The sequence below is a fragment of the Balaenoptera borealis genome, assembly GCF_965194805.1.
Source record: "Balaenoptera borealis genome assembly, chromosome: 18".
Taxonomy (NCBI): Eukaryota; Metazoa; Chordata; class Mammalia; order Artiodactyla; family Balaenopteridae; genus Balaenoptera; species Balaenoptera borealis.
This window is the reverse complement of record NC_138877.1, coordinates 65438060-65462977: the sequence shown is the minus strand read 5'-3', so window position 1 is coordinate 65462977 and position 24918 is coordinate 65438060. Positions and strand designations below refer to the sequence as shown.

Here is a 24918-nt window from a genome sequence, read left to right as displayed (position 1 = left end):
GACTGAAAAAGCCAAGAACAAAAGGTCACAGATGCTAAGGCTCAAGCCAAGGCCAAGTGGCAGAACAGAAGCAAGTTTAGGGTGGTTGTTCAGGTTGGAGCACTTAGAATGTCAGGGAGGAGGAGAACCGTAAGATCATTCTAAAAAGGAACACAAGGGAAAAAAAAAAGTTCTGTCTGTAAAAGGTCCTATCTAAATCCAAGATCAAAGCAAGATGGGGCAGAGTCTGAAAAAAGTCTCATGACAGAAACACAGAAAACAGTGGAATCTGGCCACAGAAAGAGCAAGAAGTTCATTATCTTAGCAATTCCACAATCAAGTGAGGACCAATGACGAAACAGTTTTAATAAAAATACACTGAGGTGGAAACCCTAGACCTTGTAAGCACCTCTTCCCAATCACTCTAACCTAAAAAGTGTTTTAGTATACAAAGCCAAACTGAAAGGAAGAAAAGGCTGAGGAGTTATGTAGCAAGTACATATGAACAATGCCTGCACGAAAATCTTCCTGGGTAAACTAGAAAAATAAAATCTATTGTAACCAAATTTGCTCAATTTCAATGGACATTAATCTTTGTTTCAACTAACTGTGAAGGCATAAATGTTGTGATGGGACTCCTTGTTCAAGGAATTTCAACTTGGAAAATAAGTGTGCAATGGTCCTTACCAAAAAAAAAAAAAAAAAGTTAAACCAGTCAACCTTACTCATCCATTCTGAAAATATTTATTGCACATCTACTTCACGTCAACATGTTTTAGGTATAGAGACAAGAGTGTTTTCCATAAAGCTTATATTCTAGAGGAACAGACAGGCAAGAAATACAAATGAGGTAGTTCAAGACAATATTAAGTTTTATGAAGAAAATACAAAAAGGTAAAGGGAGAGTATTAACTGATCTAGAGCGTGCTTCTTACATAATATGTCAGGACTGAAACATGAATGCTCATTTGGCTGTTCTCTGAAATCTTCAGAGTATAGCAACAACAGGAATAAAGACACTTAGTCAAAAAATGAGCTTGACATTTGGAAGTAAAGTTGATGTGGTAGGAGCCTAGTGATGGAGAAGATTAAGATGAAAAGAGATAAAAGTAAATAGGAGTCAGATAAGTAAGGCTTTGCAGTATTGGTGGAGTATTAGGTTGAGAAGAGAACAGAAGATGAGAATATAGCAGTAGAGACTACCAACCACTCTTTAAAGTTCTGCTATCAAAACTTTGGAAACACTATAGTGGAAACACTATAGCATGTTGGAGTTCTGATGTCAATGACCCAGAAGAGGAAGAAAATGATGATACAGGAGAAAAACAATAACTGTAGAAGCAATATTTTCAGAAGGCAAGAGGAAATGGAATCCAGGGCATAAGTATAGGAATTGGATTTTGCCAGGAATAGAGATGCTTTATCCATTAATATAAGGAAATTAGCAGAATGGGTAGAGATGCAAGTAGGCTAGTAAATTCAGAGGTAGAAAGAAAAGGAAATTGCCCTGTGGTGGCTTTCATTTTCCCAATAAAGATAAAGTCTAAAAGAATGAGGCAACAGAAGAAAGAAAAGGAGGGTTTAAATTGGAGATTTAAGGAAAGAGGAAAAGGTCTGAGACACTGATTTTCAATAGACATACTAGGGAATTGTAGGAATGTTAGCAGTAATGAGTGTGCATTTGAAATAGAGATTATATGCTTAAAACGAGACCAGTCAGCAAGGTTATCTTCATTTTTCTCCATCCATGTTCAGCTCTGAGGTTTGACAAACAAGTTGGCCAAGGTGGATTTAATCAGTTCAAATTTTGCCAAGAGAGTAAAACAAAAGAGTACAGGGGCAAGAAAATTAAAGGCTGTTTTCAGTGGAGTGACTACAGGATGGACCACTATATCTACACTGAGAAAGTAGGGAAGAGGACTTGGATGCTTCACAAAGCATGTTTTATATCCCCAAGCGGTCTGTAAACTCAAAGACAAAAACCAGGAGTTCTATGCTACATATACCTCACCAAAGAACACTACAGTGAAGCCTCTGTTAACTGATTAAATGAGTCTTCTCCATATGCCAGAACTCCATATAACATAAACTCATCAGATTTTTTAAACTTATTAAAATATTTTTTAAAAAGCAGCATTCCAAAGATCTTGAAAAATCAATTTGTGGTTGACATGATGTTTTTGTTCTTAAGAGCAGGTGATTGGGTTCCCATGATTACTTCCATAGAAACAAAGATTAATAGCCGGACAATAACCAAAGGAACCCTGGCAATAGAAATTAAACTTAACCACCATTAATTACCTTCATATGGGAAAGTAAAACCTAATTACTACGGGGCACCCACCTCAGAACAACTCCCCCTGTCCCACAGAATCTAATCAACTGCATTTCTGGGCACTTAGCAATGCTAACTAGTCAAATGAATTGGGACTTGGACACTACTGCTAACTATAGCCTATATCATTAAATGAATTTAAAATAATTCTAGAAGCAATCTGATCATCTGCTAAAATACTTAGTTTATAAGACTCTCCCCTTATCCTCAGGGAATACATTCCAAGACTCCCAGTGGATACCAACACCACGGATAGTACCGAACCCTATATATACACTATGTTTTTTCCTATACATACACACCTATGATAAAGTTTGATTTATAAATTAAACACAGTAAGAGATTGACAACAATAATAAAATAGAACAATTATAACAATACACTGTAACAAAAGATGTGAATGTGGTCCCCTCTTCTCAAAATATCTTACTGGACAAATATAATGCCTTTTCCATCTTAACTAAGCACTTATCACACACTGTGGCCGCACCCTTTGCAGTCTGAGTTGCGACAGCCAAACCAGCACAAATTTCTTTTTCCTTTTCCACAGTTTTACGGATAGAAGATTCGTTCTTAACGTGGAAATCAGCAACCTCGGCATACAATTTTTTTTCTTTCCTTACTAAGTCAAGGGCTTTCCCTTTTTCACTTAAAGGAAGCACTTCACGGCTTCTCTTTGGCATATCCAAATTTCCAAATTGTCAGCATCACTAGGCTTGCATTTTGGGGCCATTATTAAGTAAAATAAGGGTGACCTGAACACAAGCCCTGCGATACCGCTGATAATCCAGATAGCTACCTAAGAGCTACTAAGTGACTAACAGGCGGGATACATGGGACAAAGGGATGATTCATGACCTAAGTGAGACAGCGCGAGATTTCATCATGCTACTCAGAAAAGTTCGCAATTTAAAACTTATGAATTGTTTATTTCTGGAATTTCCCATTTAATATTTTCAGACCACAGTTGACCACAAGTAATTGAAACCGAGAAAAGCGAAACCGCAGATAAGGGGGGGACTACTGTATATAAATTACGGAAAGTCCTTTGTTTTCGCTACTTTATTCTTTTCATATTTAAATAATGTCAAGAAAATCCTAGAGAACACAAAACATACTTTTAGTAAGTTAGATTCATATAAAAAGTATCACCATCTTTTGTACTCAGGAGATTTCTATTCTTTTCCCAATGTCCAAAATATATGGTTTAGTCAGATCAGTTCAGTGAAATAAAGAAAAATTGAGTCCTGAAAGAATGTTAAGGAAGAAAAAGAGATAAAAGAAGGTTTGGTTCCCAGGTTGTGTTCCTACTTAAATCACCAAATAGAACACACCATTAGCAGAGAATTAAAACAGCTTCCTTATCTGTAATATGAGAATACTGAAGTAGATACTTATGCTAAAGTTTTCTTTCTGCTCCAAAAATTCTATTCCCAAACTAGTGCTTTGGACTTCCCTCTTTCAAAGGCCTTTTTGAAAAGGGGTGCTAAAAGATTTAACCTTTCAATTCATGAGCCTATCACATATTTTCTTTCTCTGAATTACAATTAACAGAAAAGCCTAGAAAAAAAAAAGATGAATATTTTAAATCAGAAAAAACTAGGCCAGCTAAGCTAATTATTGGTGACAGTCTCCAACATATGCAAGTTCTTGTTTCTCATTCACTCTTCTCACACCCATTCTCGTTTATTTCTTCTCTCCCCAAGCCTTAAGCCTAACAGTGGGATCACACAGTCCTGAATGTCTCCAGAGGACTTTTAGGTTAGAGAACCCAGAGGCAGAACTTAATTTGGGAAAACAGGAGCTAACCGTTTGCTAATGAAAGTCAGAGGTTCTTTCTTATCTTTATATCCCCATCACCAAATAAAATAATAGATATGTAATAACAGATACCTAAGTTAACTCCGCTATATAATTTATTACACCAGTGATTCTCACCAGTGATTTCTTTTTAGAAATGCAAAATTTCAGGTCCCACTTAGACTTACTGAATCAAAAATTTGGGGAGTAAGTTTCAGCACTCTGTTTAAAAAGCTCTCCAGGTGATGCACACTCAAGCTTGAGAACCGCTGTATTAAACATGTCAGGAAATCACCTTCCTGTTCATTACTGCTGGCGGCAAGCAAACAAACAAAAATGCTGATTTTTCTCAGCTGCCACCACTTACAAATGCTTGGGCCCACATTATGCTGTCAACCACTTAACTTCTGTTTCCAGCCCACACACAAGATGAACTTTAGAGTCAAATAACTTGAGTTAAACCTATGGCTCTTAGAGTTAACAGCTGTGTGACCTTATCCAAGTTAATTAAACTCTTGGAGCCTCAGTTCCCTCATCTGTAAAGTAGAAGTAACATCACATACCTCCATGAATAAGAGACAGCTTACAGAAAGGTGTCTAGGACAGCGTCTGGCACACAGCAGACCTTCAATAAATGTAAGATCTTTTTCCTTTCTTCCCTACCACCTGTACCAAGTCCCTGCTACTTTACACAGACAACACCCTAAAGAAGACAGCACTTTAGCACCCCTCTGAGAAATGTTACCAATGCCTCCCATACAGAAAAGCTCTCTAGTGAGGTTTTTCTTCTGGAAAATACCACAGGAGAGACATGAAGTGTTAAGAGTCCTACAGAACAGCGATTCTAAAAAGGTGGTCTACAAGCTAGTGGAAAAAGCAAATCATTCAAAAGTGTGTACCTGTGTAACTTAAAAAATAATTGATGTTAAGCACAATATAGGCAACTTTCTCTTTAGTGGCCATAATTAATTAATTAATGACAACTGGGGATTAACGCTAAACTTCACCGGGTAGGAGGTGTTAACATCAGAAAATGCAAAAGAACTGGAATACATGACCTATATTAAAGTGGTCCAGGCATTCAAATTTCACTGTCAAATTCTTTGTCCCAATGTTATCACACTATATATCTTGATTTTGGGTTCCAAAAAAATATATGGTTTCCAGGGGAACCCCCCCTCCAAAAAAAAAAACCACTGCCATAAATGACACCTAAAAATTGGAGAGTATTACTCCTTTTTGTAAGTTTATAATTTTGAGGGGATTTTACCATAAACAATTCCCAACTTCAGCTCCTCACTCCCTCTAATATTAAGTCCAATGTTAAAATGTTTCATTTGACTACTAGCCTATTCATGGGGACGAAAATAGGTCAGTGTACGTGGTACGTCATTATACTCGAATATTTCGCAGGGTAACCAAGTTAGGAGCATCAGTTCAACGGGCACTTGCAGGTTTCACTCGTACTCCTCAAGCTGACAACTTAGACGGGACAGCCCTCCGTTTCTGCTATTCTGTTACAGTAGCCAACATTCCCAACTGTAGGACCGTAGTGAAGCTTAAGCATTCGTATCTTCTTACGGGGACATTTTTTCAGAGAACTCGTAAAAGGAAAGCTGAACCAACAACAGGCTGGGAACTGCAAAGCCACAAACTTAGTGCCCTGCCCGCCGGGAGCTTGAATGCCTGCACCGGCTCCTTAACGCAGCAACCTAACAACTTCTAGACACAAGACAGAGCAGAGCGGGGTGATGGTTACTCACTTTTAACATCAACACTGTCCCCCTCACCTTACCCAGCAGGACATTCTCCCCACCGCCAACCCCCCGGAACTCCAAAGCCAAAGAAGCTCCCCCTTGGGCCACCTTTACCGCCTCCTCCCAGCACCACTGACCAAGAGTCCCCAGGCGCCAAGCGAGGGTCCCGAGCGAGGCCGGGAGCCGACGGCTGCCCGGGTCTCCGCGTCCCAGGACGCCCCAGAAGCCGCTGCCCGGTGCCTCGCTTCCCCCCGACCCCATGGGCCCCACTCCTGACTCCAAACCTGCTGTCCCGGCCCCGCGGCCCGCCGGTCCCCGCACCTCTTCCCCAGACAAACCCGGAACCGGGAGCCGGCCCCCGCCCAGGGGCGGCCTTAGGCCCAAGGCAGGCCGCGGAGTCCCCGGCTCCCGCCCCACCGCCCCGGCCGCCCCGAGACTCGTGCCGGGACGGAGGCGGGCAAGCGCTGCGAGGCCTGGCCTGGGAGCCCCCTCCTCCGGCCGGGGCAGGACACGACTCACCCTCGTACTGTAGGTCCACCAGGACGAGCAGGAAGGGGAACACCGAGCCCAGCCGGCTGGTCACAGAGCCGGGGGCCACCATGTCCGAGGACGCGGTCGTTCAGGAGGAGCAAAGGTGCGGGGCCCACCAGCCCCCGCCGGCGCTCAGGCTGCAGCTGCGCCCGCTGTCCGCTCTTACTCGGGCCTAAGGCGGCTGGCGCCCCGCGGAGGAAGGCAGCGGTGGGCGGGGCCCGGGCGGGGCTACGCCCCGAGCGCCGCCGCCGCCCAATCGCCTTCTTCCTGGCCACTTTCCTACTGGGCTCGCCGGGGTCGTGGTTCGCGCTGATAGGCTGTGGGGGCCGCCGCCCCCGCCCCTTCTCTGATAGGATAACGTGGAAGCACGAGACAAGACTGCGTCCGCCTGCGGTGGAGCTGTCAGGAGCTCCAAACCGCCGCGGCGGGCCGGAGGGAGGCGGCCGGGGAGCTGTGTGGCAGCCGCCGAGTCCGCATGCGCAGGCCGCGGAAGCCTTTTTGGGCCGGTCTCCGCGCGCTGGGTTGGAGAGGAGGAGGACGTCAGCAATCCGATGTTTTCCACTGTACTGTTTGGAGAAAGGTGAATCCGCCGCGTCCGCAGTGCGAAGCCAAACCTGGCCCCAGGAAGTCTGCGTGGATCGGGGAACAGGACAAAGTGACAGAGCCTGCTACCTCCCTCTGAGAGTCTCGGAACCTACACGGACCGCCCTAAAGAGCTGTGGAGAAACGATCAGGAGAAGCTCGGGCTCAGTAAAGTAGGGTGAGCCGATGGAGCCGGGAGCATGTCAGGATAACCAGGTACATTAGGGACCTAAAGGAGGTAAGTGAGAATGGCATGGAAGATTGGGACCCATTCCCCGACTGTCCAGTGGACCAGCGTATCCAGAAAAAGAGCAATTCTGGAAGATTTTGTGCAGAAGAAACCAGGGAAGCACAGCAGCTAAGAGAGCAAAGGGCTCTTGAGAGTGCAGCCAACGTCAACTATAAGGAAAAAAAGAGAGACCTGTTAGGACGGATCTTGTATCTTGTGCTCAACAGAGGAAACTCAACAAGGTAAAATTCAAGTTACACAATTTGGCGTTAAACTTGTTCACCGCCACTTCCTCCGGCGTCCTCAACACAACGCATCCTATGCACCAGTGATGTTTCACATGGGACGAAACAGTAATGCCTTTCTGTGTTAAGCGTTGTCAAGTGCAAACTTATTACTTTACCAGTGGGTATGCATTTGCTACCTTGGTGCTACTGCACACTTTAGAACTCATGAATGATAAATGGCATAGTGAATTCGTTATTTCCTAAAAATACACTCAGGAGGGTAAAAGCTTTCTAAGCTTTTATTCCAGAGGGAACTAAGCAAAGGAAATGGTTTGGAGAAAGGGAAAACAAACAAAACACTGAGTCCCTCAGTAGTTGTGGTGGAAAGCAGTATAATATAATGTGAAGAGTGGAGGATTCAGATTCAAGAAATGTAGTTCCACACCACAGCTCTTATCTAGGTTATCTTCATCTGTAAAATGGGTATGATACTGATGGCCTCAAAGGTTTGTTTTGAGGTTTCATGAAGTGGGTAAAAATTCTTGTAAATTATAAAGTATTATACAAATGTTACTTATTCTTCTAACAAGAGCGAATCATGAGGCTCCTCTTTGCTTTTTTTTTTTTTTTTTGGTTTCTCCTTTTCCTTATCGACCATCACAAGGCGGTGTTAGTGAAAAAACAGCAATGATTTCAGTGTCTACAAGTAGTGAAGACATCATCCAGATGAGGTACCGTTGCCAAGGCAGCCAACATTGCTGATCAAAATGGAGAAAGAGTTTTGTAAACAAATAATACTACTCCATGAATTATCACCAGAATGCTGCCTGTGATTCTGGTCTTAAGGAAGAAGCAGTGCTAAAGAAGTTCTAAGGATGGAAATTAAAAATGATTAACGAGAGGAAAGACCTTGTGCTATAGATAATAAAAATAACAAGGGCCTTCATTGTTGAGTGATTTTGGAAATTCATTGATCAAATTGCATAGCCATGAATCCTAAAGTCTTAAAACTAAGATTTACAAAGTATCTCTTGAAAGAGATAATTTTACAACAAAGAAGGAAACATTTTAAACAGCAATGTATACAGTGCTAAAATTATCTTTATATGTATAAAATGCTTAGGAATGTTTTCTCCAGTGTTCATCTGGGCATAGTTTTCACCTGATCACTCTTGCCAATAAAACCAAAGTAATCCAGTGATTGTAGAGAAAATTATAAATATTGTTTGCATTTATCAACATTTATGCAGTCCTTTTTATTTTTATTTATTTACTTTTAAAATATTTTATGTATGTATGTATTTATTTATTTGGCTGCACCAGGTCTTAGTTGCAGCACACAGGATCTTTAGTTGTGGCATGTGTGTGAGATCTACTTCCCTGACCAGGGATCAAACCCAGGCCCCCTGCATTGGGAGCGCAGTGTCTTAGCCACTGGACCACCAGGGAAGTCCTGCAGTCCTTTTAAAATTAAGCATAAACACCACACTGTAATTGATAGAACCTATTCATTATGATAGTAAAAGACAAAATAATGGTAGAATATTTAAATTGCACTATATGCAAAACCAGCAATATTATATAATTTCTAATATATAAAAATATATTGATCTATGTTTATTGACCAGAAAAATAATTTTGGTAGAGAGTAGTGGACAGATCTAGAACACATTTTCTGGAGGAAAGGAGATCAGATTTGCTGATGGATTAGCTCTGGGGAGAAGTAAATGTTCAAAAGAAAATATGATACTTATAACATCTTTTTGCACCACATTAAAAACAAAATAGGCAACATTATAATGAACATAATGAATGCTGAAGTATACATCCTTCTGCATTTATCTTTATAAACTTGTGCTTTCATTTCTATAAAAGGGATTTCTAAAAGTGGGATTGCTTTGTCAAAGAATGTGTACACTTAAAAATTTAAGATGAGGATGTCCCTGGCGGTCCAGTGGTTAAGACTCCGTGCTTCCACTGAAGGGGGCGCAGTTGGATCCCTGATCAGGGAACTAAGATCCCCCCATGCCATGCGATACGGTCAAAAAATTAAAAATAAATAAATAAATAAAAATTTTAGATTATTGTCAGATTATTTTCCCTAAAAGTCAGGGTAATTTGTATTCCTAACAACTATTTATGCCCCCACATACTCACCATCACTAGATATAATTGATTTTCATAGTTCTTGACAAGCTGATGGTAAAAACTTACCCTTCTAAGTCAAGTTTACTACTTGATTGCAGGGATTTGGGGACTCTAATCAAACTTTGGTGTTCTCATGTAAACATTCGGCTTTAAAACCATGTCCTGTCTTCTGTCTGCTTGTCCACCCTCTTTTATGTTAGGAGGCTTCTGGCCACATCAGTCTCTGCTTCCTTCATCACATCGTTTTCTCTTGCTTTTGACCTTCTTGCTTCTGTCTTGTAAGGATCTTTGTAATTAATTATTTAGGGCCCACTTGGATAATCCAGGATATTCTCTCCCTGCAAGATCCACAATTTAGTCACATCTGCAAAATCCCTTTTGCCATAAAAGATAATGTTGTCGGGGGATCAGAATGTCGACATCTTCAGCGGGAACACTATTCAGCTTAACACGATACTCCCCCCACTTCAGGAGATAGACCTGAAGTCCCCTCTCCCTTGAATGTGGGCTGGACTTATTGACTAACTTTTAAAGACTAGAGTGTGGAAAGGGGAGAGTGGAGTAACTTTACAGTGGAGAAACTGGCAAACACTACCTTGGCCAGGTGGTCAAGGTAAACATTACCAATATTAAGTTATATTGATCCCATGTAACCCCCTGATATGAGGTCAGGAGAAGGACACTTCACGTCTGTGATATTCTTTCCATTGTATAACCTAGTCTAAATATGAAAAAAATTCACATAAACCAAAATTGAGGGACAGTCTATAAAATACCTGATCAGTACTCCTCAAAACTTAACAGACCAGGGGAAACTAAGGAGACAGGATGACTGACAGGTCTGTCTTAAACCAGATCCAGAAATAGAAAATGGATGTTACTGGGAAAACTACTGAAGTCCAGATAAAGTCTCAAGTTTAGTTAATAGTAATGGGCCATTACTAACTTTCTTAGTTTTGACAAATGTACAGTGATTGTATGTAAGATGTTGGCAATAGGAGAAAGTAAATAAGTGTTTAGGACCGCTCTGTAGTATCCTTGCAGCTTTACTCTAAAATTATTTCAAAAATAAAAGTGTACTTAATTGTGAAGGGCCTGAGTATTTTTAAATCAACTGTAATGAGTGTTTGTATCAAATGAGTTTTTCTGCATCTAAACTTCCTTTTCCTTGAAGAAGGAAGAGAGTTAGTACTTTACAGAAATAGTTTCTTAGTTGTCTGAAACCAGCTCCTCTCTTTTCTTTCCTGTTTTTCCTCTCTTTTCCCTTCACTTGGGAAATTGTTGATTACTTGATTTAAAATCTGTTACGTACACGCTCTAGGAATATTCTAGTCCAGATAATCAAAATATCTATAAGAAAAAGTTCATTAACTGTACTTTTTGTTTTTAAAATATGAACAAGTACATGTAAATGACAACCTGTGTTAAAATAATTATTAGATAAATTTTTGAAGCATAACTTAAAGATTCTTTAACATTGGTCCTGGAATACAAGGTTTTAAATTATATTTTTAAAGGTTCATGTACTATTTCTGATAAATAGGTGAATCTTTGGACAATTGGGATGAGTTAATATTGATTTAAAGACAGCTCTATGTCCACCCTCATGTTCATTGCAGCATTATTTACAATAGTCAAGACATGGAAACAACCTAAGTGTCCATCATCAGATGAATGGATAAAGAAAATGTGGTATGTATATACACACACAATGAACTAGTATTCATCTATGAAAAAGAAGGAAATCCTGCCATTTGAGACATGAATGGACCCTGAGGTCATTATGTTAAGTGAAATCTCAGACAGAAAAAGACAAATACTCTACGATCTCACTTATATATGGAATCTAAAAAACCTAACTCATAGGTACAAAGAACAGGGAATTCCCTAGTGGTCCAGTGGTTAGGACTCCTCGCTTCCATTGCTGGGGGCCCAGGTTCAATCTCTATTCAGGAACTAAGATCCCGCAAGCCACGTGGTATGGCCAAAAAAAGAACAAACTAGTGGTTGCCAGAGATGTGGGAAGGGGAGGGTTGCGAAATAGGTGAAGGTGGTCAAAAGGTACAAACTTCCAGTTACAAGATAAATAAGTCCTGGGGATGTAATGTACAGCATGGTGACTATAGTTAACAACACTGTATTGTACATTTGAAAGCTGCTAAGAGAGTAGATCTTAAAAGTTCTCATCATAAAGAAGAAAATTGTAAATATATGTGGTGATGAAAGTTAACTAAACTTACTGTGGTAATCATTTTGCAACGTACACATATACCAAATCATTATGTTGAACACCTAAAACTAATACAATGCTATATGTCAAATTATACCTCAATAAAAAAAGAGACAGGGACTTCCTTGGTGTCGCGGTGTTAAGAATCTACCTGCCAACGCAGGGGACACGGGTTCGAGCCCTGGTCCATGAAGATCCCACATGCCGCAGAGCAACTAAGCCCATGAGCCACAACTACTGAGCCCACACACCACAACTACTGAGCCTGCGCTCTAGAGCCCACGAGCCACAACTACTGAGCCCATGCGCCACAGCTACTGAAGGCTGCGCAGCTAGAGCCTGTACTCCGCAACAAGAGAAGCCACCGCAATGAGAAGCCCGCGCACCGCAATGAAGAGTAGTCCCTGCTCGCCACAACTAGAGAAAGCCCATGCGCAGCAACGAAGACCCAATGCAGTCAAAAAATAAATAAATGAATAAAAATTTTTTTAAAAATGCCAACCAGAAAGTATTGAACTAGGTTATCAGGTATGATGCATTAAAAAAAAAAAAAATTAAAGAGACAGCTCTATGTCTTCTCCAGATTTTATTTTATTTTTAAATATTTATTTATTTATTTATTTGGCTGCACCAGGTCTTAGTTGCAGCATACGGGATCTTTTTCAGTTGCGGCATGTGGGCTCTTAGTTGCAGCATGCGGGATCTAGTTCCCTGACCAGGGATCGAAACTGGGCCCCCTGCATTGGGAGTGTGGAGTCAACCACTGGACCACCAGGGAAGTTCCTGTTTTCTCGAGATTTTACTACAATATTATATTTTATATACAATGGGTAAACTCTTCAAAACTGAAACCTTTTAAATTTCTAAGTTAACTAAATGAAATTATAATAACCAGTCTTGAAAAAGATTTCTTATGAAATTTCAATAACATAAATCATAAGGGCTTAGTCCTTATTTTCCAGATTCTTACATCTAAATCCAAATATATAAATAATTGCATGAAATGTAAATGTTATAAACACAGTAATTAAAAGAGTGTCAAAATGGATAATAAAAAAAATAACATGAATCAACTATAAACGGTCTACAACAAAGGTAATACTTCACACTGTGGTCAATTAATTTCAACAAGTATGCCAAGACAGTTTAATGGAAAAAATGTAGTCACTCCAACAAATGGTGTTGGGACAACTGGATATCTACATGCAAAAGATTTAAATTGGACCCTTTCCTTAGACCATATACAAAGAATAACTCAAATTGGATCATACACCTGAATGTAAAATCTAAAGCTGTAAAACTCTTACAAGAAAACAGGAGTAAATCTTCATAATCTTGGGTTGAATAAAACCTTCTTAAATACAACACCAAAAGCACAAGCACAGAGGAAAAATTAGATAGTGAATTCCATGAAAATTTAGAAATTTTGTGCTTCAAAGGACACCATCAAGAAAATGAAGACAATGCACAGAATTGGAGATAAATTGCAAATCATATTTGGTAAGGGACTTTATCCAGAATATATAAAGAACTCTTAGAACTCAGGAATAAAAAGACAACCCAATTTTAAAAATGGGCAAAGGATCTGAATAGGCATTTTTTCCAAAGAAGATATAAAAATGACCAATAAGTACATGGTTAGCCACTAGGGAAATGCAAATCAACATGACAACTTCACACCCACTAGGATGGCTGTAATAAAGATGAGCATTAGCAAGAGTTGGTGAGAGTATGGAAAAATGGGAACACCCACATATTGCTATAGGGAATGTAAAATGGTACAGCCACTTTTAGAAAAGAGTTAGACATCAAAATGTTAAACACAGAGTTACCATGTGACCCAGCAATTCCACTCCTAGGTATATAGTTTAGGGAAATGAAAACATGTTCACACAAAACGTTGTATACAAACATTCCTAGCTATTATATGTTCATAACAGTCAAAACGTGGAAACAGTCCGGGTGTCCATCAACAAGAGAATAGGCAAACTGTGCTAAAAATCATAAAATATTATTTGGCTATAAAAAAGGAATGAAGTATTGATGCATGCTACAACCTGGATTAACCTTGAAAAAGATTATGCTAAGTGAAGGAAGCTGGTCACAAAAGGCCACAAATTGTATGCTTCCATGTATGTGAAATGCCCAGGATAGGTAATTCCATACAGGCAGAAAAATTAGTGGTAGCCTAGGGCTTGGAGTAAGGATGAATACTAATGGGTATAGGGTTTCTTCTTGGGATGATGAAATTCTAAAATTAGGTAGTGGTGAAGTTTGCACATATCTGTGAATATACCAAAAGCCACTGAGTTACAGACTTTCAATGGGTGAATTTTATCTCACGTGAATTATCACTTTAAAAAAAATTTTTAAGGACATCTCTGGTGGCACAGTGGTTAAGAATCCACCTGCCAATGCAGGGGACACAGGTGTGAATCCTGGTCTGGGAAGATCCCACATGCCGCAGAGCAACTAAGCCCGTGCGCCACAACTACTGAGCCTGTGCTCTAGAGCCCGCGAGCCACAGCTACTTAAGCCCGCACGCCCAGAGCCCATGCTCCGCAACAAGAGAAGCCCGCGCACTGCAACGAAAGCAGCCCCCGCTCGCCACAACTAGAAAAAGCCTGCGTGCAGCAACGAAGACCCAACGCAGCCAAAAATAAATAAATAAATGAATTTTAAAAATTACATTCGCTTCTTAAAAAAAATTTTTTTAAGTAAAGGAATGGAAAAACATTTATCATGCAGACAGTAATCAAAAGAAAGCTGGAGTAGGTACCTAAAATAGTCAAACCTCTAGAAACGGAAGGTAGAATAGCGGTTGCCAAGGGCATAGGGGAGGAAGAAGTGGAGAGTTGTCCAAGAGGTATAGAGTTTCAGTTTTACATGATGAAAAAGTTCTAGAGATCTGTTGCACAACAATGTGAATATACTTGACACTACTGAACTACACACTTAAAAAATGGTTAAGATGGTAAATTTTTTACCACAATTTAAAACTTTTTTTCAGATCTCAGCACAGCTGCAGAAAAACACATCTAGAAAAAGAAAGAAAGCTGGAGTGACTGATTACATTAGTATCAGACAACGTAGAATTCAAAGCAAAGAAAGGAAAATTATCAGGGATAAAAAGGGACATTACAAAATGATGAAAGGAAAATAGATGACTAATGAGAGCCTGCTGTATAGCACAGGGAACTCCACTCAGCGCTCTGTGGTGACCTAAATGGGAAGGAAATCCAAAAAAGAGGGGATATATGAATACATATAGCTGATTCACTTTGCTGTACAGCAGAAACTAACACAGCATTGTAAAGCAACTATACTCCAATTTTTTAAAAAAAAGTGATGAAGGGATCGATTCACCAAGAAGACATAACAATTCTACATGTAATACTCCTAACAACAGAGCTTCAAAAGATATAAGCAAAAACTAGCAGAACTGAAAGGAGAGACATTCACAATTTTAGTTGGAGAGGTCAATACTCTCAGTAATACATAGAAAGAGTAGACAAAATCAGAAAGGAAAAATCAGTACACAGACTGATCATCAGGCAACTAAATTTAATTGACATTTATAGAACACCTCACCCAATACACTTTAAGTGCACATGAAACATTCACCAAGATAGGTCATAAAACAAACCTTAACCAATTTAAAAGAATTGAAATTATAAAAGAATTAGAAGAATTTAAACTACATAAGGTATGTTCTCTGATCCACGATACAATTAACCTAGAAATCAATTAACAGAAAAGTAGTAGGAAAATCTCCAAATACTTGGAAACGACACACTTTTAAGTACTCCACGGGTCAAAAAGGAAGTCCCAAGGGAAACTAGAAAATATTTTGACTCCAATAAGAATGAAAATACAACATACCAAACTTTCTGGGTAACAGTTAAAGCACACAAAGTCCAGCGCAGGTCCTGTACAGCTTTCTACAAGCAGTGAACAATGTATCCAAGCTGTTGTAACTTGCCACAGCATACTAGGTCTTGTGTTTGCCTAGGGATGGAAAGAAAGAACTTCAATCCAGGTGTGGCATGTTATTTACATCTCCATTGGCTACAGCTAGTGCCATGACTCCACGTAACTTGAAAGGGATGTCGAAGTTTGTTGGGGCACCCAGATCATCAATGAGTCCTAATATACCCATTACATGAGCAAGACTAACAAGGTTACACGGACCAGGGCGGTAACGGCAAAGGTGGAAGGAAGTGGTAGGATTTGGAATATATTTTGGAGGAAGAGCCAATAGGACTCCTGATAGATGTCGGGGTGTAAGAAGGGGGGAAGGCAGGAAGGAGGCCTAATTTATGAAAACGAGTAAGTCACTTTAGGAGCCTGACAGAGGAAATAGCAAGGGCAAAGGCTTTGAAATGGAAACAATCTTATGGTGTTTTAGGAATAGAATGTTGAAATGTAATAAACTTAGGGGACAGTAGTATGACATGAGGTCAGGAGGTAGGCAGGAACCAGATCATATAGTGCCATTTAGGGTGTTAAGGGAGTTTCTTATCTTATTCCATTGAAAATAGGAAGTCACTGGAGGGTTTTAAACAAAGGGCTGACATTATTAGATTTAGATCTAAGAGCAATCATGCCAGCTCCTGTATGAACAAAAAGATCTTAGAGGGATAAGCCGTGAGCCAGTTAGGAGGCTATTGTTGTAGGCCAGGTGAAAGATGACGGTAGCTTGAACTATGGTAACAAGAGCTGGAGATGGAGAGAAGCAAACAAATTTGGCATGTATTTTGGTGGTAATAAATGGGATAGATCGGAGTAGGACCAAGTGAGTAATCAGGTTACCTTCATTCAGTTAATTACTGCTTAACTGCAATACCAAAGTATAGCCAAAATATTTTTGATAGCTATTTAGTCTCTGCAAAGACCAACTGGCAATCAGATGCAAATGTTCACTTGTTAAACCTCTGTTTACAAATTCATAGCAATTATATGGAAACTAAAATGAGAAAACAAGCAAACAAAAGAACCTTGCTGGAGCCTAAGCCAAGATAAGTATTTCCATGGACTAGAAACGGCAAGAAACACCACAAAATCATGTGTAAGCAGAAGCCAGGGGAATGCTAGCCACTGTTTTTGATCTAGGAAGGGACCAAAAGTAACCCAGAGACAGTCTCCTTGTTCTCCTGGGTGCTTGACACCACCAGCAGCAGCTCTGTTACAGCTGCTTGTTTACATGGAATTGTAGAAACCTACGAATGGGGAATCAAGCTGCTCCTGGCTGGCTCTGCAATTTCAGTCTGGAACTGCCAGCATAGGACAGGAAAGAGTAAGCATACAGAAAGAAAAATGGACACACAAGGAAGCAAATAAACAAAAACTGACTTTTCCACTCCAAATGGAACTGCAAAATAAAACTGCAAAACATATCAAGAACTCTAATGCTAAAAAAGACAGGCAACAAATCAACTGAAACTGAACTCACTTAAGAGGAAGTTAATTGAATAGACTAAGGAGGCTTACAGACATAACATAAAGAAATCACATCTATACTTCAAGAAAGAATGGAGGACTTCCCTGGTGGCGCAGTGATTAAGAATCCGCCTGCCAATGCAGGGGACACAGGTTCGATCCCTGGTCTGGGAAGATCCCACATGCCTCAGAGCAACTAAGCCCACGCGCCACAATTACTGAAGCCTCGTGCCACAGCTACTGAAGCCTGCACGCCTAGAGCCCGTGCTCTGCAAACAAAAGAAGCCACCTCAATGAGAAGCCTGCGCACTGCAATGAAGAGTAGTCCCCGCTTGCTGCAGCTAGAGAAAGCCTGCGCTCAGCAACGAAGACCAAATGTAGCCAAAAAATAAATTAATAAACAAAAAGAATGGAATAAAAATGGCATAAATGAAACAAGAACAGGTGGTTGTAAAAAGTAATTGTATTAATTGCCTAGGGCTGCCATAATAAATTACCACAAATTGGGTGGTTTTATTATGAACCAGGTTGGTTTGCCCACTCACAGCAAGCCAAAACGCTGACACTACTAGGTTTGCCACAAATAATGCATTTGTTCGCAGGCAGCCAAGCGAGGAGAGAGAGAACAAGTCTCAGACCTGCCTCCGCAAAGGCAAGGGGCTGAGGTATTTTGGGGATAAAGAAGTAGAGTGGTCGGAGGCACGGGGATCGTAGGGAAAGGTGATTGGAAATAAGGAAAAGGTAAGGTAATCATCATTTTGCACAGGTGTAACTAAGCTACAGGCTTCTTCACTGGGACGCATTTTCAGAAAATGGCGGCATGTGCATGTTCCAAGGGTGGAGTTTTAGGCCCTCTGACGTCAAAATTTCACCTAGCAGGGACTTTCCTGGTGGCGCAGTGGTTAAGAATCTGCCTGCCAATGCAGGGAACACGGGTTCAAGCCCTGGTCCGGGAAGATCCCACATGCCGCAGAGCAACTAAGCCCGTGCGCCACAACTACTGAGCCTGCGCTCTAGAGCCCCCAAGCCACAGCTACTGAGCCCACGTGCCACAACTATTGAAGCCTGAGCGCCTAGAGCTCGTGCTCTGCAACAAGAGCAAGCCACCGCAATGAGAAGCCCGCGCACTGCAACGAAAAGCAGCTCCTGCTCGCCACAACTAGAGAAAGCCCGCGTGCAGCAACAAAGACCCAATGCAGCCAAAAATAAATAAATAAATAAATTATTTTTTAAAATTTCTCCTAGCGGACACTGGTGCATGCCCTGCTGGAGGGTGGGTGGTCCTAACCAGTCTTAACCGGCTCGAGCTAGAACTAGACACAGCTGACTCCAACTTCCTGAAAAACAACTCAGGCAAACACCTTGTTTAGGCTACATGCTGCTTGGAGGACATGCAAGGTTTTTGTAGCAACAATTAAGATGGCCTTGATCAACGAAGGCAGGTTACAGGTGTAATGGATTTCACCCGTGGCTTCACTTAAAAACAACAGAAATTTATTCTCTGATAGCTCTGGAAACTAGAAGACCAAAATCAAGGTGTTGACAGGGCCACACTCTCTCTGAAGCTCTAGAAAAGAATCCTTCCTTGCTTTTTCCTCATTTCTCATGGCTCCCAGCACTCCCTGGTGTTCCTTAGCTTGTAGCTGCATCATTCTACTCTCTGCCTCCATCTTTGCATGGCATTCTTCTGTGTGTCCTCTCCTTTTCTTCTTGACAAATCACATCTGCAAAGACCCTCTTTCCAAATAGGGCACAGTGTGAGATCTACGTGGACATGAATTTTGGAGTGATGAGCACGATTTAACCCACAACAATAATTAATAAATAATCTTTGAAATTAAAAGTGGTCCCTAAAATTTAAAAAAAGCTTAATACACCATACGTATACACACACACACACACACACACACACACACACTCACAGCCTAATAGATGGAATAAGCTCTAGAACACAAAGTGAGAGAATTAATATTAGAAGACCTTTAAAAACATATCAGTATCAGAAACTCTTAGAGCAAGCACACACCCAAACCTTAGTAAGGACTGGAAACCCTTAGAAAATATTAGAAAATCTGAGCAAAAATTTAACAAGCTTTATCTAACTCTGTATCTAACAGCTCTATATATAAAGAGAGATGATGATCTGTCTAGTAAATAGGAAATTTTTTTACAAGGACTCATGAAACATTTTCAAAAATCTACCAAATACTCGTCCCACAGAGGAAGTTTTACAAATTCCTAAGGATCATTACTATACGTTTTAAGTTCTCTGACCATAATGCAATTAAATTGAAAGTCAACAATAAACAGATTTTTCCAAGTCCTGGAAACAAAAAATGCATCCCTAAACTACTCATGGTAAAAAAAAATCATTACGAAGAACTACATGATAATGAAAATGCTACATTATCATAATTTGTGGAATGCTGCTAAAGCAAATATTGGGTTGGCCAAAAAGTTCGTTCAGGTTTTCAGGCGATGTTATGGAAAAACCCGAACGAACTTTTTGGCCAGCCCAATATTTAGAGGAAAATTCAGAGCCTTAAATGCTTTCAGTGAAAAACCAAAAAAAAAAAAAAAAGGAAAAATGAGAAGTTGTACCTAGCTCAGGATGCTAGAAACACTACAGAACAATAATTAAGAAACAGAAAGAAAGAACTAATGAAAAAATGAGCAGAAATTTCTGTGATGGGAGTGGTGAAGAAGTATGAAGGATCCAAACCAAAAAGCTAGATATTGAAAGACGTTTAAAAATGGACAAAAATAGAGCAAGCTTAAAAAAAGAGAAAAGATGTATATTAGCATTTAAAAGGGGGCACACAACTACAAATATGGTAGAGATGTTTTAATTTGTAAAATAAAACATTGAGTGTCTTTGCGCCAATATATTCGAAAATAGAGATGAAAAGAAAAACAGGATGCTTGAATAAGCTAAGAGCTAGTTAAGAAAATAAATTAGTAATTGTGTATCCCAACCTAAAAACAGCTACCTGGCCCTCACAGATTTGTAATCCCTATCTTATACAAAATATTTCAGAGTTTTTTTTTTAATTAAAATCTCTCCAACTCAATTTAAAAGGCTTGATGCTAAAACTGGAAAGAAAAGAAAACCATGACGTGAATTACGAGGGTAGATAAAGCAATCTTAAATGGAATATTTCCAAATCCAATTCATCACTTAAAAAAAAAGAGAATCAAGAAGAAGTTATCCAGAGATACAAAGATAGATGAACACTGAAACATCTTTTAATGAAATACATCAAATTAACAGGTGGATGAAAAATCATTTGAACAGATTCAATTCTTAGATAAAATATAGCACTCATTCCGGTTTAAAAGGAAAAATCTCAGCAAAAAAAAAAAAAAAAAGGAAGCAAACTGCTTTAACTTGGTAATTGGCATTTATCAAAACTTCTATTTTGAGGATGGTAGTGTCAGATCAGTATCTCCTTCTTTCCCTCTTGGAAATCACCCAAAGCCACAACAACAAATAAGAAACAGAAAAGCAAGTTACAACCTCAACAAAATGTGGGAGACTGTTGAAACTCCAGTTCCCAAAGTAAGTGGGAGAGATGCCAAACAGGAGAGGAATCAGAGAGAGGATGCCTGCTAATGCTCATCTCAAAAAAAGACAGCAAGATACTTCTCCAAGTGTTAACAACCTGGGTTCTTGGACTCTTTAATCAATAAAAATTGATAAAAGGCCAGGCTAGGAATTCAGGCAAGGCTTTATTGGGACTTGTGCTGCAGCATGAGAGAGTGAAAGCAAGTAACAGGTGCCCCTGCTCACTCCCCAAGAGGAGTGGAGGAGGGGCAGATAGGGTGAGGGTGAAGGTAGATCAGTGGGTTGGGTCGAGGGATGGGTAGCTTAGGTGATTGGCCCACCCCCTTGGTGGCGCTGTGTGCAGGGGTCATGCGTGGTACCCTGCTTTTGCTCCTGGCACCTCACAAGTGGCAGTTGGGTTTTGGCCTTTTTGTATCTTACTGTTCATACTTTACCCCAACTGTACCATGCGTGTAGTTATTTTTAGTCCCTTAGAGTTTCTTTGTATTCTGTCGCTCAATGAGACGTTTGTCCAGGTGCAAGCATTCCAGTAAAGGTTCCCAGGTCCCAGATCCCAGCCTGTCTCAAAAAGTTAGAGGCATGCTCTGTAGTGAAAAACCCAAATATCTTATTTGCAACAAGAAGAATGCGATGCACTGATTAGGGACAGAATCTACTTAGGACACACTTTGGTTCCAAGAAGCAAAAAGTATGGGTCTGAAAGATGATTCACTTATTTATCAATTATCATCTCCAGGAAGCCATTTACCCCATGGCAGAAGAAGAGAGAAACTTGACATGATGAACAGCTTTGTGGCTACCTGTCTCCATTTTCAGAGAAGAAATAAAAGCGAGATTAATTTATACAAAAACCTGGATCATAAGAAAAATTATGACTAAAATGGAACACAGCCCAATCTCCTCCTCTGTACAAACTTTCTACAAAAGCAGTTTTAGAAAAATATCACCTTATTCAAAAGTAAGTACAGTTGACCCTTGAACAACATGAGTTTAAACTGCCTGGGTCCTCTTATACGTGGGTATTTTTCAATAATAAATACTACAGTACTACTTGACCCGTGGTCGGTTGAATCTGCAGAAGTGGAGGAACTGTGCAAATGCAAGGCCAACTGTAAATTGTACTCAGATTAATTCCCGTCATTGTTCAAAGGTCAACTGTAATCAAAAACAACAGAATCAAATAGCCAATAAGCACAAGAAAAGATACTCAACACGACTGGTCATCAGGGAAATGCAGATTAAAACTATAATGAGATCCCACTACACACCCACCAGAAGGGCTTACAATGAAAAACGATTGACAATACCGAGTGTTGCAAGCATTTGGAACAACTGAAACTCTCATACATTGCTGGTGGGACTATGAAATGGTACAACCACTTTGGAAAACTGTTTGGTAATGTGTTAAAAAGCTAAACCTGTATCTACTCGATGACCTAGCAATTCTACTCCTTGGTATTGATCTTAGAGAAATGAAAACATATGTCCACAAAAAGCCTTGTACAATAATGTTCATTGCAACTTTATTTATAATAGCCACAAATTGAAAATACCTCCTCCATCAAAAGGACAGTGGATTAAAAAAAAGCTGTGATAAATTCATTCATATCGATTTAATGATTTTTAAAATGCAAACACATTGTATACTATGTGCAATTTTTTCTGATACCAGGAGCATTCTTTTAATATACAGTTTCAAGTCCTCCTTTATTCTTGGAAAATTTTCTTATATGCCGATTCATTTGTTCTTTTCCCTTATTTTCATTTTCTACCATGGGAACTCTGAAATGTGTATATTAATTGCATATTTTTGCCTGTCCTTCACATCAATTCTTTTTCTGCCAATCCTTATTTTAATAAACATTTGGAATGGGTCAGTCATTTCTAAACGTTCAATGCCATAAGACAATTGAGCAAAACTTACTTAAGAGTAAAGGCCACAGATCAGCAGTTTTAGATAGGCAAGAACACTAGAATATTGTTCCTATTAGTCATTTCTGAAGAAGTTTTTTTCTGGATTCATGTATCAATATATTTGCCTCCAAGAAAAATAGTCTCATGGGGGTTGCACTTATAATTAAATCTTTTCCCACCCCCTTTGTCACAATCCTAAATTTCAAACCCTCTACCAGATCTGGGTGGATTCATCACTGTCAGGGCCCCAGTAAGAGGATCGAAATTTCATTTAAAAAGAAATGTTTTTAAATATATTTGTTTTTTTCTAACTTTTTATTTTAACATACATTTACACTTAAATGTTACAAGGATATTTTCCCCTTCCTCCACAGCCTCTAGAATTATTTTAAATTCATTTAATGAGACCTGGTTCTAGGAACTGCAGCACCCAACTTCCACAACAAGGAGGTAGTTGAGCGGGAAGAAACTGGTGCTTGATGACTTTGTGGGCCCACCAAAACAGACCCACACTGCCTCTCTCTGGATTTCCTTTAAATAAGACAAATTTATATTCTATTTTTTAAAAAGTTACAAAGCTGGTACAAAATATCCTCATAGACGCTTCACCCAGGGTCCCCAACTGGTATATTTGCTTCATCGTTCTCCTCATTCTCTGTCTCTCTGTCTTTCTGTCTCTCTCTCTCCTGATCTATTTGGAAGTTGCAGGCATGATGCCCTGTTTCCCTAAATACTTCAGTGGGTATTTCCTAAAAATGAAAACATTTTCTTACATAACACAGTACAGCTATCAAAACTGGGAAAATAATACTGATACAATATTCAATACTTTTGGTATCAGATTCTATTAAAATTTTGCCATTTGCCCTAATAATATCCTTAATAGAAAAGGAAAATCCTAGATCATGAATTATATTCAGTTGTCATATCTTTTAAATTCCCTTAATTTGGAACAATACCTCAGTCTTTCCTTGTCTTTTTTGACCTTGTCCCTTTTTACGAGTACAGGCCAGCTATTTTGCAGAACGTCCCTCAATTTGGGTTTGCAAATCACTTACAGCAATTTTTTTTGTACTTGATCTTCCATAAAAGAGGGACATTTTCATTTTCTTAATGAACTTAAAAGGATATTTTAACACATTGGGACACACTTAATTACTAGATCCTTTCAGAACAGCGACACAGAATGCCTTCTTGGACTGGTTGTTCCATGTCCTACCAAAAATTCAGGTAATCTTAACTCGTCCAGGCTATCCTTGGCCTTCTTCAGGGTGTTCTGATTTGTTTTGCTTTGTTTTTTATCACTTCTTCCCCTGGTGGTCTATTGGATCTGTTACTGTCATCTCTATAATTGAGCTCAAAGGGCAGCCTGATATGACCATATATCTTAGCTTGAGTGTGGGCAAAATTTTTACCCAGTTAGGTCAGCTAAAAAACACTGAATTTGTTATAAAGGCTCTTTCTTGGAAAGCTAGGAAGAAATGCAAACACTTCCCCCCAAAAGACAGAAAATACATCAACCTAGACATGCTGAAATATTTTGAGCAATCTCATTCTTGCATAATTAAAGTATAGCCATAGATTGGTCTGGATGATAGAAGTTATCCAGCAAACAACTGTGTCCCTTCTCTTTGCCTTAGTGCTATGATGGATGAGTTGCCATATCAAGCTGCTCATATGCAAAATTTAAAATTTTATTCTTCTTTGTAGATCCCAAGTAGTTCTTCCCATCCCTGGTTAACCTTATAGTTCTATAGTAAATTGGATTATTGTTCCCATTATTTGCTTTCCTATAAAAGGATTCACATTCCTGTCTGTAGCCCTGTGACTTTGTGACCTTCTTTGAGTGCAGTATACTTCCCTGCCCTATTCTCATTGGGTTGTATAATGTGATTTGCTTCGGCTAATTGAATGTGAGTAAAAGTGATGTGCTTCCCAGCAGAGATTTCAAGAGCCAATGTATGACTTGGCTATTCTGGCAAAAGAAAAGCATGTCCCAGCCAGAGACGTGGGTCCTGTAAGGAGACCACATGGAGCAAAACCTCAACAAACATACAGCTCATATGAAACATAAACAGTAGACCTTTCGATCATGAATATGATATTTGGGGGTTGTTTCTTTCTTCAGCATAATCTGGTGAAAGCCAACTGATACAATTTCTGCTTGCCAGCCACTCTGGAA

The 24918-nt window shown here is 39.7% G+C and overlaps 1 protein-coding gene and 1 long non-coding RNA gene across 2 annotated transcripts in view; one reads left to right on the top strand and one right to left on the bottom strand.

Annotated features, from left to right (window-relative positions):
• Nucleotides 1-6617, bottom strand: part of DNAJC3 (DnaJ heat shock protein family (Hsp40) member C3) — an 87558-nt gene extending 80941 nt beyond the window's left edge. Inside the window, exon 1 of the mRNA XM_082366124.1 lies at nt 6391-6617. Coding sequence (XP_082222250.1) covers nt 6391-6472 — 82 coding nt within the window. The 5' untranslated portion in view covers nt 6473-6617. The remainder of the gene's footprint in view (nt 1-6390) is intronic.
• A 109-nt stretch (nt 6618-6726) lies between these two features.
• Nucleotides 6727-8386, top strand: LOC309616042. The gene is made up of 2 exons (XR_014237229.1): nt 6727-7455; nt 8105-8386. It is a non-coding gene; the product is annotated as an uncharacterized lncRNA (long non-coding RNA).
• The last annotated feature ends 16532 nt before the right edge of the window (nt 8387-24918 follow it).